Genomic DNA, 14,531 nt, shown 5'->3' with positions numbered 1-14,531 from the left:
CAATCTGATTGGCTGAGAACCAGGGACTTGTTTAAAACACAGATTACAAAAGTGCCTTCACCTCACAATGGAAAAAAGCAGCGCCTGCCAAATATCAGTATTTAAGACACAACCGTTCCCAGTGGCTGCGATACAAATAATGCACTTAACCCTCTGCGCCTGGGATCATGCTGTCACTGTCTGCAGAACCGTCTCCTCCTACACGTGGTCTGGTTACTGTACTACAAGCCGGGGCCTCTTTCTAGCACGGTGACAACATCGTGAAAGCTATATTTAGGGATACTGTGACGCTGGGCAGGTGGATCCGAGCAGAAACATCACTAGATCATTGAGGAGCAACAGGCGGTCCTAGGGTCCCACCGAGCCCTCCGAGGCCTGGTCAGCAGGTCCTAGCTCCTACCTGCTTTATTGTCAGATGTGTTTGCTATAGTTTCTCACACTTGTTTAATGTACACCTCATGGTACGCTCTTATAGATAGGTGTCTCTTTCTTTAAATACATGTATTGTTGTAACTTATCACTGATATGAAGGGTAATGTACGGCCCTCCTGAAGGTCAGTGGGCTTCTGTGCAGCCTCTGAAGGCTGCCTATCACTAGTATCACTGGTCTCGATAGACCTTTTCTGTATTACAATCGCAATCATGGCCTAAACTTAGGCAGGGCCGTCAAGAGACTTTTCGGGTCCTGGTACTATTGGGGACATGGGCTAGTGTGCAGGGACGTGGCCATGTTGGTAATACCGTGGCACTGGGTATATGCTCTGCAGTTAAAGGGGCACATCCACACCATCACGGGAGCCTTGGCTGCACCTTCCTTGCCCCCAGGTGGGCACCTACCTGTGTGGTTTAAAACTTTATGCATTCCAAATTTTTTTCTATTTTTCTGTTCTATAAAATCCACCTCAGGATGAGGATCAGGAAACCTTCATCTGTTGCCACTAGTGATAACGCCATTCATGCATTGGGCATAGGGTTGGCACCAACGAGGATCAGTACATCCTCAGCCTTACACACAATATGCCTATTAATGTTCTTTACCTTCTGCTCCTGATACGCATTTTTCAGGCAGACGTAGTTGGTGAGGGCCCTCATCGCGATGGGTAATTTTCCAATAGTCTTTAAGTCGATGGGTCTCTTCTGCGCGGAGACGATGAGACTGTTCATCCACCAGTACGTTGATTTGGAAAGTAGGTTGACGAATGGCTGCAGGAACCTCACACCCAGGTCTTGGAGATCCTCGGGGGGTTTCACTTTCTGGGGGCTAACGGAAAACACATATTTCTGGAAGAAGAGAAGGAAAATACATGAGATGACCCCCAGCGTACGGCTGGGCAGTGTGCAGAAAGCGGTAACGTACCCGAACTCTAATGACGTTAATCTCCACCGCCATTAGGAGGCCGTACAGGGTGACCATCGTCCCGGTGATGCAGAACCGTAACTGATTCACACCAATTCCCATTTCACAATATTTCACCAGCTTAATGGTTTTGGATATAAAGGCCAATACCCAGTACAGGAAGAGAGCTGGGAAAGAGACACAAGGGTGTAAATCAGATAATGATACAGAGAACGTCACAAACTGATCGCGGAGAGTCCGCGTTATGCCGAGAAGCCTGTTCCCTACAATATGGGCGCGAAACGGTTCCAAATACCACGGACATTGGAGAGATTCCGACCTCGGGGGAGAAAACTGCCTCATTAATGTCCTGCAGTAAACTGTAGGATATATCATATATATATATATATATATATATATATATATACAGGGCTGTTACAAGAAGCACTCTGGTTATAAGGTTGGTAATGATGAGACGTTTGGGCATCAGATACCTCCCGGGATGCGCTAGACATTTACTGAAAACCAAAAAAATGTAGTTGCAAATTTTGTCACCACGTGACCATGCGGCAATAAAGATCACCTCATCAGCTGTACAGTTGCTGCGGCAACACATTGCCGAAGATTGGGTCATCAGCCGCTGCTGTCGGACTTCTTGGCCGCCCCGGCCATGTGACATCTGTTATTCCCGGCACGCTGCTGACATTACAGTATATGTAACATACGCACTGTCTTACCTAATAACAGTTTGGGGAAGTTTGATGTCTCGATATTATGGTAATAGATTATGGAAGTTGTCGCTGCGATAAATCCGACAATCGCCGGCATGAACAGGTGGAGATGTCGGGAATCCATTTCCCTACAAATAACATATAAGACACAGACACACACTCGTCACTATATAGCTAAACATTCCCATTATTACATTTCATTAGTACATCCTATTAATAACTAATAGCTTCATTATAATAGTTATTTCAAAGTTTTATAGATTGTAAAACTGACGGCCTGAGTCAAAGACGGGCGCTAAAGAGATCGCAGCTGAGAAAATACGCTAAGCAGAAGGGTTGTCCCTTACGTAATGCCAAATCTTCATGCAGTATAATAATAAATGACGCTATGCATGCGGTAAGTGGCGGGATGCATGCAGTAAGTGGCGGGGTTCATGCGGTAAGTGGCCTATGCATGCGGTAAGTGGCGGGACGCATGCGGTAAGTGGCGGGACACATGCGGTAAGTGGCGGGATGCATGCGGTAAGTGGCGGGGTTCATGCGGTAAGTGGCGCTATGCATGCGGTAAGTGGAGGGACACATGCTGTAAGTGGCGGGACACATGTGGTAAGTGGAGGGACGCATGCGGTAAGTGGGGGATGCATGCGGTAAGTGGCAGGATGCATGCGGAAAGTGGCGGGATTCATGCGGTAAATGGCGCTATGAATGCGGTAAGTGGCGCTATGCATGCGGTAAGTGGTGGGATTCATGCGGTAAGTGGCGGGACACATGCGGTAAGTGGTGGGATTCATGCGGTAATTGGCGGGACACATGCGGTAAGTGGCGGGATGCATGCGGTAAGTGGTGCTATGCATGCGGTAAGTGGTGGGATTCATGCGGTAAGTGGTGGAATTCATGCGGTAAGTGGTGGGACGCTTGATCCATGTACTAAGCTCTAAAATATGGTAAAAAAATGCAGTTTTCGGAGGTTTAACCCCATTTCTCATGTGTACTAAGCACCAGAATACGATGCATTCCGGTACTTCAACTCGGTGGGTGACGCTATCTTTAGATGGTGTTACCCAACAGAAGCCTATGGACTTATTTTCAGGGTGCCCCCTGAGAGGGATCCAATCAGATCCCTCCCAGCCCCCCACCCTTCGGTGCGCGCTTCCTTCTACGCATGTGCGGAAGGGCGCCAGAAGGACTTCTGGGACATAAACCTGGAAGTCCCTCTATCGCAAAAGACAGCTCGTACCAGGAGAACTGTCCTTTGTGATTTTCAGATGTCAGTGCTGTAAAAATGCCTGGAAAATGGCTGCAGCGACCTTTTTCCAGTCGTTTTGCGCATGTGCAATACAGGGAAATGGCCGCTGTGGCCATTTTCCCTGTGCCCTGCGCATGTGCTATAGACTCTGGGCACACTCTAGTGCCCAGAGTCTATCAGTGTGGCGCTGGCTGCGCTGCGTTCAGTGCACTGCAGCCACCAGACTGGGAGGAGATGGTCTGTGATGGAGACTGCACACGGGCCCCCTCCTCTGTTGAAAGTGAAACGCCCCTACCCGCGCCTTATTCCTGGGGACATCACTACTGCGCATGCGCAAATCACAGACAATATGGCCGCCGTGCCATTTTCCTGGTGAGTAAAGTCAGAAGTACCAGCTGACGCAGGACTCCGGAGAGGTAGGTATAATAATTATATGGGTGTGTGCAGGGTGTGTGGTGTGAGCCTGACTGGACTCAGGGGCCCGTGTCCATCATACACCTGCACCCATTTTAGATACGCCCCTATATTATACAGTACATATATATCTGTTTATGCAACATGTTTGTCCCAATAGAACATGTGTTATATGAAGTAAGTAATAAAAATGAGTGTGTTGCGTGTAGCACGTGGGATTGGCGTGGACTCACCTGTCTGACACTATGCCCTCTGCGATCTCGCACACGTGGACAAACAGGAGCACAAAGGTCAGCAGCCATCGCAGGTTGTGCCCGGGGAAGTGCAGCCAGGTGTTGTGATGAATTTGGACCTTGGAACTCTGACTTCCCCATCCTGCGCCATACAGGAGAATTAGGAAAGGTAAATTATCCACCAATCAGGAATAAAGACGCATCAGACCCACCCATCAGGGGCTACTAACCAATAAACAGGTAATGATGAGCATGTAACCCACCCATCAGGGGCTACTAACCAATAAACAGGTAATGATGAGCGTGTAACCCACCCATCAGGGGCTACTAACCAATAAACAGGTAATGATGAGCATGTAACCCACCCATCAGGGGCTACTAACCAATAAACAGGTAATGATGAGCGTGTAACCCACCCATCAGGGGCTACTAACCAATAAACAGGTAATGATGAGCGTGTAACCCACCCATCAGGGGATACTAACCAATAAACAGGTAATGATGAGTGCGTAACCCACCCATCAGGGGATACTAACCAATAAACAGGTAATGATGAGCATGTAACCCACCCATCAGGGGCTACTAATCAATAAACAGGTAATGATGAGCGTGTAACCCACCCATCAGGGGCTACTAACCAATAAACAGGTAATGATGAGCATGTAACCCACCCATCAGGGGCTACTAACCAATAAACAGGTAATGATGAGCGTGTAACCCACCCATCAGGGGATACTAACCAATAAACAGGTAATGATGAGCGTGTAACCCACCCATCAGGGGATACTAACCAATAAACAGGTAATGATGAGCATGTAACCCACCCACAGGGGCTACTAATCAATAAACAGGTAATGATGAGCATGTAACCCACCCACAGGGGATACTAACCAATAAACAGGTAATGATGAGCGTGTAACCCACCCACAGGGGATACTAACCAATAAACAGGTAATGATGAGCGTGTAACCCACCCATCAGGGGCTACTAACCAATAAACAGATAATGATGAGCATGTAACCCACCCACAGGGGATACTAACCAATAAACAGGTAATGATGAGCGTGTAACCCACCCATCAGGGGATACTAACCAATAAACAGGTAATGATGAGCGTGTAACCCACCCATCAGGGGCTACTAACCAATAAACAGGTAATGATGAGCGTGTAACCCACCCATCAGGGGCTACTAACCAATAAACAGGTAATGATGATGTTTCTATTCACTTTCATTAAAAAATCGTTCGTCGTTCACCGCGACAGATATTTCTAATATCTGTCAGCGATAAACGATAATTGACCAACATGTTGGAGAGACAAAAGACCCAATTTGTCGGCCGCGGAAGTGCGCATTTTTATCGTTCAGAGCCTATCCATTGGCAGATAAATTGAACGACTGAACGATAAATCGTTCATCGTTCAAATTTATCTGCTAATGGATAGGCCCCTATGTGAGACGTTATTCTTGGTACAAATGTGTCCTCTTGCATCTTTGCCGCTTGTGCAGCAAATAGCACCATGCATGGCGCAAGTTGCGCACTCGCAAACGGGTACGTGCGCTGTGTTTGCACCCATGACTCCATAGGATTGCATGGTGTGAACGCAGTGCGCGGCATGGCGTAGAGCGATGCACACAGACATGGCACATCTGTACAAAGGTTGTTCAAGGGACGAAACGCGTTGACGTCAGCCTCCAGCCTAAATTTGGTTCCAGCCACTGTTCCGGCTCTTGCTACTACCCACTTAGACTATTCGCGGAGCAGCCGGGAACAAAATACCACAGCCACTGCACGCTAAGGGCAGAATCCGCTACACGCTAAGGGCAGCAGCTGCTACACGCTAAGGGCAGCATCCGCTACACGCTAAGGGCAGCATCCGCTACACGCTAGGGGTAGCATCAGCTACACGCTAGGGGCAGCATCCGCTACACGCTAAGGGCAGCAGCCGCTACAGCTGATATGGTCTTAACTAGACAATAATTACTTTCTGCAGGATCTAAGTGTATATTTATATATATCTTTCTAATAGGAATCGCAGTAGATTACTGCTCAGTTTTTGTACTGACACATCTGTACCTGTTGCAGAGCGCTATGCCATTACGTTATAGACACCCTGGAGTCACCAGCAGGACAGGAGGCTGGAGGTGACCCCAGCGGACTCGCTCTTTCATTATATTAGCGTGTATAAAGGTGGTGACTTTCAGGGCTCAATAAAATTAGGAGCGAAGAGGGTGAGTTGACGTTGTAACAACATACAATTCATGCCCCCCCCAACCCAGATCTCACCCCTCACTCGCACATATTTGCTCTTGCCCTTTTGGAACGGTCCCTAAATATTGGGGGTAAGCCACAGGACAGTTCCCATGTGTGAATAATACAGCACAGGTATTATAGACAGACCCTGTCACAGGTGGCTCCCACCTCAAACCAGCCACAAGATTGGGGATCATGGTGCTTACATTACAGGGTGCAGGGGCTGAAGACATCTTACACTGATCCCTATTGTCCTGTATATCAGGGCCAGGCCACTCACCTATAAATAGAATTGGGAAGGTTATAAAGAGCAGGAAGACGTGGGGGACCAGGTTGAGGGCGTCCAGGAAGCAGATATTGTTCAGCACCCCGTTATTCACATTGTACGAAGTTTTCGTGTTGTTACCACAGAACGAGAGGCTCATTTCTCCGGGGAGGAACTCACTGCTGGGAATGGGAAGAGAGACACATTATATTGTAGCTATAAATGCTGGAAGGAAATCAGCAATGTTACATTAATAAGGAGCTCATTTATCATTCAATATTTGTGGCATATTCCCCGAAAACACCTGTTTTCAGGGAATATCCGCAAATATTTCGTATCCCCCAGATGTATTATGGAGGGACCACAGCAGATTTATCCTCTATTTACGACAGCAGCTGCTGCATACCTGTACTTACCTAATTTCAAGTTAGGCACCACTGAGGCGGTCACTTCACTCCCAGCACATTCCAGGAACGGGCACCCTCTCCGAGCCCCTGTCCCTGTGGGTGCTTTTACATATATCCTGGCGCTATTATCGCATCCTGCAATGTGATCATGGGCACTAAAAACAATCTGAGGGCCTGATTCAGAGCCGGATACTCTGACAGAGCGCTCGCTCTGAATCAGGGCCGGTCTTTTTTTTAGAACGGCCTCCTGGCCGCTCGCCTAGCTGTGGGGGACCACCCACGGCTATAGCGAGCGACCAGGAAGATGGTCGCGATGGTCTTGCTCACTATAGGGCTCGCTATAGGGCTTGCGACGAGACCCTTGTGGTAGGGTCTCGTGGCCGCAAGCCCCAGAGAGATTTCGGCTTGCCGAAATCTCTCCCACTGACATCACGAGTGATGTCAGTGGGGCCGCCCCCAAACGGAGGCGTTCACATGGGAACCCCTCCGATTGGGCAGCCACTCCCCCGGCCCGCCCACCAAAGGGGGCGTGCTGTCACTCAACATCGACAGCATGCCCCCTTTGGTACAAGACCCGGAGCGACGGAGTGCCCGTCGCTATCCGGGTCTCGCGCATGCGCACGATGGAGCCGGCTCCGTCGTACGCATGCGCACTGGCCCACCATCGACCTGGTTGCGAGCGCACAGCGCTTGCGACCGGGTCTGAATCAGGCCCTCAGATCGCATTGAGTTAGTGATCGGTGATAAATGGGCCCCTAAGTATCTATCTGTGGTCTGAACTCTTCATTCTGGGAAAATCTCTACTTAAAGGTCTTTTACAGTTTTCTAAATTCCAAATAAAATGATGAAGTGAGAAGTATATGCAGGGTTGCCTACCTTTAATATTCTCTTCCCGGTAGAAGCCCGGGTAAGAGAAGCAGCAGGGGGCCGACGGGGGCGGGGCTTGACGATTCACGGCATTAAGCCCCAAATGCTGATTCATGCAGAATCACAGCTTAAGCCCCGCCCCCTTCACGGAAACCCGCGATTGCCGCGGGTATTCTCCTAATTCTGCCCACTTCACTAGGAAGTGGGCAGAATGCAGGAGAAATGCCGAAAAATCGGGAGCCTCCCGCGAAAACCGGGAGGGTAGGCATGTATGAGTATACGTCATAAGGACGTATTCAATTAGAAGCGAAAAGCCATTTTCCGCATAAAAGGTATCGCAAATCGCGGCTTTTCGTGTGGTCGGAACTTATCTCTACGCGGAAAGTCAGTGCAATGTAATATGTGAAAAAGATTCTGAATAGCAGGAGAAAAAAAGCGCAACATTTTTATTTTGGGGTGAAAACGTGGGGAAACCTCTTGGAACCCTCGGGACAGCCCCCCTAAAGGACAACTGTGTCAAAAAATCAGTGAAAAAAAACATAAGTACACCCCAAAAGTACTTTCATTTTGGGGGCGAAAAGTACAAAGTGGGGGGGCAAGCATAAAAACTAGTGAAATAGACTTCTTAGGGGTCTGCAAGGAGGGGTCAGGGGTTTAGGATTACAGGTGTATGTGACAGGTGCGTTTTTCACATTTTTTTATACTTCACTTTAGAGAATGTAAAATATTCTAGCCCCCATTATCATGTTCCCCAAATCTGACAGGACTACTTATTTACACCAAAAAACACAGCTTAATGCCATTCTTCACCACTTTAATACGCTAATAATAAGGACTTGAAACAACTTCAGTACCCCAAATAGTTTTATTAGGGCTATTGGACACTTCTACATTCATCCCCAATGTTAGTGCATTTATTTGGGGGGTTCAGACTGATTTCCCCTATTCTGACGGTACGTTCCGCCTGTTCTGCATTCGCCGCTTGCCGTTTTTGCCTGGTTAGTAATTGAATAGAGCAAAAAGTGGGGATACGCACGATAAGGTTTCGTGTCCAAAATACGCGATGTAGGCGAAAAGTCGAGTAGGCGGAACTTTTTCACCGAGGCAAAACTAATTGAATACGGCCCATAGTGCGAGAAGTATATGTCATAGTGCGAGAAGTATACGTCATAGTGCGAGAAGTATATGTTATAGTGCGAGAAGTATACGTTATAGTGCGAGACGTATACATTATAGTGCGAGAAGTATACGTCATAGTGCGAGAAGTATACGTCATAGTGCGAGAAGTATACGTCATAGTGCAAGAAGTATACGTCATAGTGCGAGAAGTACACGTCATAGTGCGATAAGTATATGTTATAGTGCGAGAAGTATACGTTATAGTGCGAGACGTATACATTATAGTGCGAGAAGTATACGTCATAGTGCGAGAAGTATACGTCATAGTGCGAGAAGTACACGTCATAGTGCGAGAAGTATACGTCATAGTGCGAGAAGTATATGTTATAGTGCGAGAAGTATATGTTATAGTGCGAGAAGTATACATCATAGTGCGAGAAGTACACATCATAGTGCGAGAAGTATATATCATAGTGCGAGAAGTATACGTTATAGTGCGAGAAGTATACGTCATAGTGCGAGAAGTATATGTTATAGTGCGGGAAGTATAAGTCATAGTGCGAGAAGTATATGTTATAGTGCGAGAAGTATACGTCATAGTACGAGAAGTATATGTTATAGTGCGAGAAGTACACGTCATAGTGCGAGAAGTATACATCATAGTGTGAGAAGTATACCTCATAGTGTGAGAAGTATACATCTTAGTGCGAGAAGTATACGTCATAGTGCGAGAAGTATACGTCATAGTGCGAGAAGTATATGTTATAGTGCGAGAAGTATACGTCATAGTGCGAGAAGTATACGTCATAGTGCGAGAAGTATATGTTATAGTGCGAGAAGTACACATCATAGTGCGAGAAGTATACGTCATAGTGTGAGAAGTATACCTCATAGTGTGAGAAGTTTATGTCATAGTGCGAGAAGTATACGTTATAGTGCGAGAAGTATACGTTATATTGCGAGAAGTATACGTCATAGTGCGAGAAGTATACGTCATAGTGCGAGAAGTATATCTTATAGTGCGAGAAGTATACGTCATAGTGCGAGAAGTATACATCATAGTGTGAGAAGTATACCTCATAGTGTGAGAAGTATACATCTTAGTGCGAGAAGTATACGTTATAGTGCGAGAAGTATACGTCATAGTGCGAGAAGTATATGTTATAGTGCGAGAAGTATACGTCATAGTGCGAGAAGTATACGTCATAGTGTGAGAAGTATATGTTATAGTGCGAGAAGTATACGTCATAGTGCGAGAAGTATATGTTATAGTGCGAGAAGTATACGTCATAGTGCGAGAAGTATATGTTATAGTGCGAGAAGTACACATCATAGTGCGAGAAGTATACGTCATAGTGTGAGAAGTTTACGTCATAGTGCGAGAAGTATACGTTATAGTGCGAGAAGTATACGTTATATTGCGAGAAGTATACGTCATAGTGCGAGAAGTATACGTCATAGTGCGAGAAGTATATCTTATAGTGCGAGAAGTATACGTCATAGTGCGCTGAGCAAGCGTCTGTGGAACGTCTGAGGATAATGACAATGAGGATTTATGTTTAGACACTGCGGAGCGTTAAATCATTAAGATGAATATTTTTTGAGTCAGGGCAATGGATCGTTTTTGTGTTATATAATAAGTAATGTAATATAGCTAATAGTCCTGTGAATTTCCACGTTGCCTTATATATGGCAGCAGAAGCCGCTGTTACATAGCCACGTGCAGTTAGATTTTCCATTCAGATGATAAAATCTCCATTGAACAAACTGAGATTTATTTTGTTTAGAGACCGCGCAGCTGAGCTCATTCATCCAAGTGAAATACGGTGTCGCTGATGTACAGTAATCTCCTCTTGGCGACGCTCCGGTTGCAGCTTTGCTTTCCCTCTCATTGCATGTAATGTATTAATTGGAGGAGTAAATGTCAGGAGCGGATTAGTGATGATATTTCTGTGTTTATACTTCTGGTAATTGTCCTGGTTCTCTGCTCATAGCGGACGTCTATAGCGATCGATGGGATGGGAGACTCCCTGCTGCGTTTAGTCCATGATCCTCCCACATTTCTGGAAGTAATTTGCTATGAAGATTGTAGAACAACAACTTTCTAAATTATATCATTGTGGATGCTCAGGGTTTAAGATGGACCAGAAATGGCCACATTGGGCCCCGAAGGTGTATCCAAAATATTACAGCAAATTAGGTCAACTCATCTGTATCGTCTTAGGGATAAAATAAAGCCTCCTAGAGACATTACTGTGGGGCACATTTATCAATAATCGCATTCGCAATGCGATATGTGCGCAATATTAGTGGCCAAAACGGATTGCAGGATGCGATTATACCGCCCAGATGTATGAAATAGCGCAGGCAGGGACAGGGACCCTCTCCCGCTACATTTTACCAGGTGTAGCCCATAGGTTACAGTGGCACAATGCCATCTTCAGATGGCATTAGCTGTGGGGGACAAGCTCCGGGATGCTTTGCAGCTGCTATCAGGTATGAAGGGACCACAGCAGACATCAGAGATCCCTCCATAATACATTCAGGAGATACTTAATATTTATATGTATCCCAGAAAAGTGGCTCAAATATTTAATGTGAAAGCCAGTTATATATAACAGATCAGAATGATTAATGCGAGGTGGGGGGTAGCTCTCAGCCGAGCCAGGTGGGCTTCTTATCTGCTGTGGTCTACGCTAGGCAGAATATAGGAACGTCAGACATTATCCATTGCTGAAACCTCAAATACTCTAGATGTGGAGCGAGACACAACCCACCTAGACCCCCGTCTTACTCCTGATGAGCTCTTTGTGGTCCCTGTCATCTCTAAGGTCTGAGGCCTACCACCGATTGGACACAGGTCCACTAGGGCCTCAGAATTTCCTGCCCAAGTGCTTAAAACTAATTAAAAGCAACTTTAAAAAAAAAATTCACATTACAGACGCAGCTTCATTATTATAGCACCAACTAATCTGATTGTTGCTGCAGCAAATACATCTCCAGATCCTGAGGGACCGGTCCAGTCCCACTGCTGGCACAAACACTGATTTAGCTGACATCTTCTTGTTTCCTGGAACTGAAAGACAATTTGGGGCTAAACTGACCCCTCCCACCGGGGGATATAGAAGCTCATTCAGAGCCGCTCGCAAGCGGGCCGATGTTTGCTCACTGCACATGCACCGCGTCCGGCATGCACGCAGGGCCTGATTAACAATGGGGCGGATGGAGCTACAGGCCTCCACATAAAAATAGGCCCATCAACATGACAGCATGATTACCAGCTGCCTAACTGGCCAGAAATAATTTTTCCAGTTTTCCCCCTAAAAAATATTATGCAATTTTTCTATTTCTATGTAGTTAGGGAGACATTGTGTCTCATAGTGCAGGGGGTGTATACACCAAGGTGACTCTGACCACACCCACACAGCGCCAATCACAGGTATTCCCCTTCTCAGTATAGGCCTTGAACATTTTCAGCTCCAGGCCCATATGGGCCTTAATCCGGCCCTGCATGCACGTGCGTGAGCCACGCTGAGCGACTGAAGTTCAGTCGCTACTGGGCTCGCAACAAGACGGGGCGGCTGTCCATGGTGAGTGATAGCTCGCCACGATTTGTGGGCAGGTAGGGGAGGTGACTGGACGAACGCCTGCCGTTTGTTGGGCGGCCAAACTGATATCACTACTGATGTCAGGAATGGACTTCCTGCTCTATTACAGCAGGGAGTCCACTCGGCCTTGCAGAAGACTAGACCCTACCGCGGGGTCTCGTCGCAAGCCCGATGGTCATGATTATCGCAATGGTCTCCTGGCCACTCGCACAAGCTGTGGGTGGTCTCCCACAGCTTTGCGAGCGGCCGGAGTAAAAAAAAAAAAAATGCCCACAGACCCAGCGAGCGGCCAGCAGCTGCGAGCGGGCCTGAATCAGGGCCATAGTAAGCTGTGGCCCCAAACACCAAATTGTGCTCTGTGGTCTGTAAATGGTAAATGGAACGCTATGCCTGCTGTTTTCAGCTCATGGGGTACATTTACTAAAGGTGCGGGTTTACAAAAGTGCATGTATTTCCCATAGCAAGCATCGAATTCTGGCCATCATTTTCTAGTATGTAGCCAGAATCTGATTGGTTGCTGCTAGGGGACACCTTTTGTAAACCCGCCTCTTAGTAAATTTACCTCCTGGTCAGTTCTGTTAAGATTATCTACCGCAAGTTTACAGTTAGATGATAAATTCCCAAGGCCACCGTCATCAGCAACAACAGCAGCAGCAGCGTCCTTCCCACACAGACAAGAGAGCTTACTAACAGCCATACACAGGAGCTATGGCGTTGCTGCAGCAAGTCACACCCATTCCCCGCCTCATGCGGTAACACTATGGCCGTACACAGGAGCTATGGCGATTCTGCATCAAGTCACACCCATTCCCCGCCTCATGCGGTAACACTATGGCCGTACACAGCAGCTATGGCGATTCTGCAGTAAGTCACACCCATTCCCCCACCTCATACTGTAACACTATGGCCGTACACAGGAGCAAGTCACACCCTTCCCCCACCTCACACGGTAACACTATGGCCGTACACAGAAGCAAGTCACACCCTTCCCCCACCTCACACGGTAACACTATGGCCGTACACAGAAGCAAGTCACACCCTTCCCCCACCTCATATGGTAACACTATGGACGTACACAGGAGCTATGGCGTCATGGCAGTAAGTCACACCCATTCCCCACCTCATACTGTAACACTATGGCCGTACACAGGAGCAAGTCACACCCTTCCCCCACCTCATATGGTAACACTATGGCCATACACAGGAGCAAGTCACACCCTTCCCCCACCTCACACGGTAACACTATGGCCGTACACAGAAGCAAGTCACACCCTTCCCCCACCTCATATGGTAACACTATGGCCGTACACAGGAGCAAGTCACACCCTTCCCCCACCTCACACGGTAACACTATGGCCGTACACAGCAGTAAGTCACACCCTTCCCCCACCTCATATGGTAACACTATGGCCGTACACAGGAGCAAGTCACACCCTTCCCCCACCTCACACGGTAACACTATGGCCGTACACAGGAGCAAGTCACACCCTTCCCCCACCTCATATGGTAACACTATGGCCGTACACAGGAGCAAGTCACACCCTTCCCCCACCTCACACGGTAACACTATGGCCGTACACAGAAGCAAGTCACACCCTTCCCCCACCTCACACGGTAACACTATGGCCGTACACAGGAGCAAGTCACACCCTTCCCCCACCTCACACGGTAACACTATGGCCGTACACAGCAGTAAGTCACACCCTTCCCCCACCTCACACGGTAACACTATGGCCGTACACAGCAGCTATGGCAATTCTGCAGTAAGTCACACCCTTCCCCCACCTCACACGGTAACACTATGGCCGTACACAGCAGCTATGGCGATTCTGCAGTAAGTCACACCCATTCCCCTCCTCACGCGGTAACACTATGGCCGTACACAGGAGCTATGGCGTCGTGGCAGTAAGTCACACCCTTCCCCCACCTCATACTGTAACACTATGGCCATACACAGGAGCAAGTCACACCCTTCCCCCACCTCACACGGTAACACTATGGCCGTACACAGAATCAAGTCACACCCTTACCCCACCTCACACGGTAACACTA

At 47.6% G+C, this 14,531-nt stretch overlaps 1 protein-coding gene across 7 annotated transcripts in view; it reads right to left on the bottom strand.

The window, feature by feature from the left end:
• Positions 1-14,531, bottom strand: part of ABCC9 (ATP binding cassette subfamily C member 9) — a 199,141-nt gene that overhangs the window by 101,321 nt on the left and 83,289 nt on the right. For 5 of the 7 annotated variants that reach the window (XM_088454786.1, XM_088454784.1, XM_088454788.1 and 2 more), the window contains exons 2-6: positions 6,494-6,660; positions 3,961-4,102; positions 2,074-2,195; positions 1,358-1,524; positions 1,039-1,281 (exon numbers count right to left, since the gene is read on the bottom strand). In XM_088454786.1, coding sequence (XP_088310912.1) covers positions 1,039-1,281; positions 1,358-1,524; positions 2,074-2,195; positions 3,961-4,102; positions 6,494-6,638 — 819 coding nt within the window. In that variant the 5' untranslated portion in view covers positions 6,639-6,660. The remainder of the gene's footprint in view (positions 1-1,038; positions 1,282-1,357; positions 1,525-2,073; positions 2,196-3,960; positions 4,103-6,493; positions 6,661-14,531) is intronic. The other 2 variants (XM_088454785.1, XM_088454789.1) reach the window with 2 other exon arrangements.

Source organism: Taudactylus pleione, unplaced genomic scaffold, assembly GCF_031769625.1.
Source record: "Taudactylus pleione unplaced genomic scaffold, aTauple2 ptg000632l, whole genome shotgun sequence".
Lineage (NCBI taxonomy): Eukaryota > Metazoa > Chordata > Amphibia > Anura > Myobatrachidae > Taudactylus > Taudactylus pleione.
Note: the sequence above shows the minus strand (reverse complement) of the source record. Positions and strands in the feature narration are given on the sequence as shown.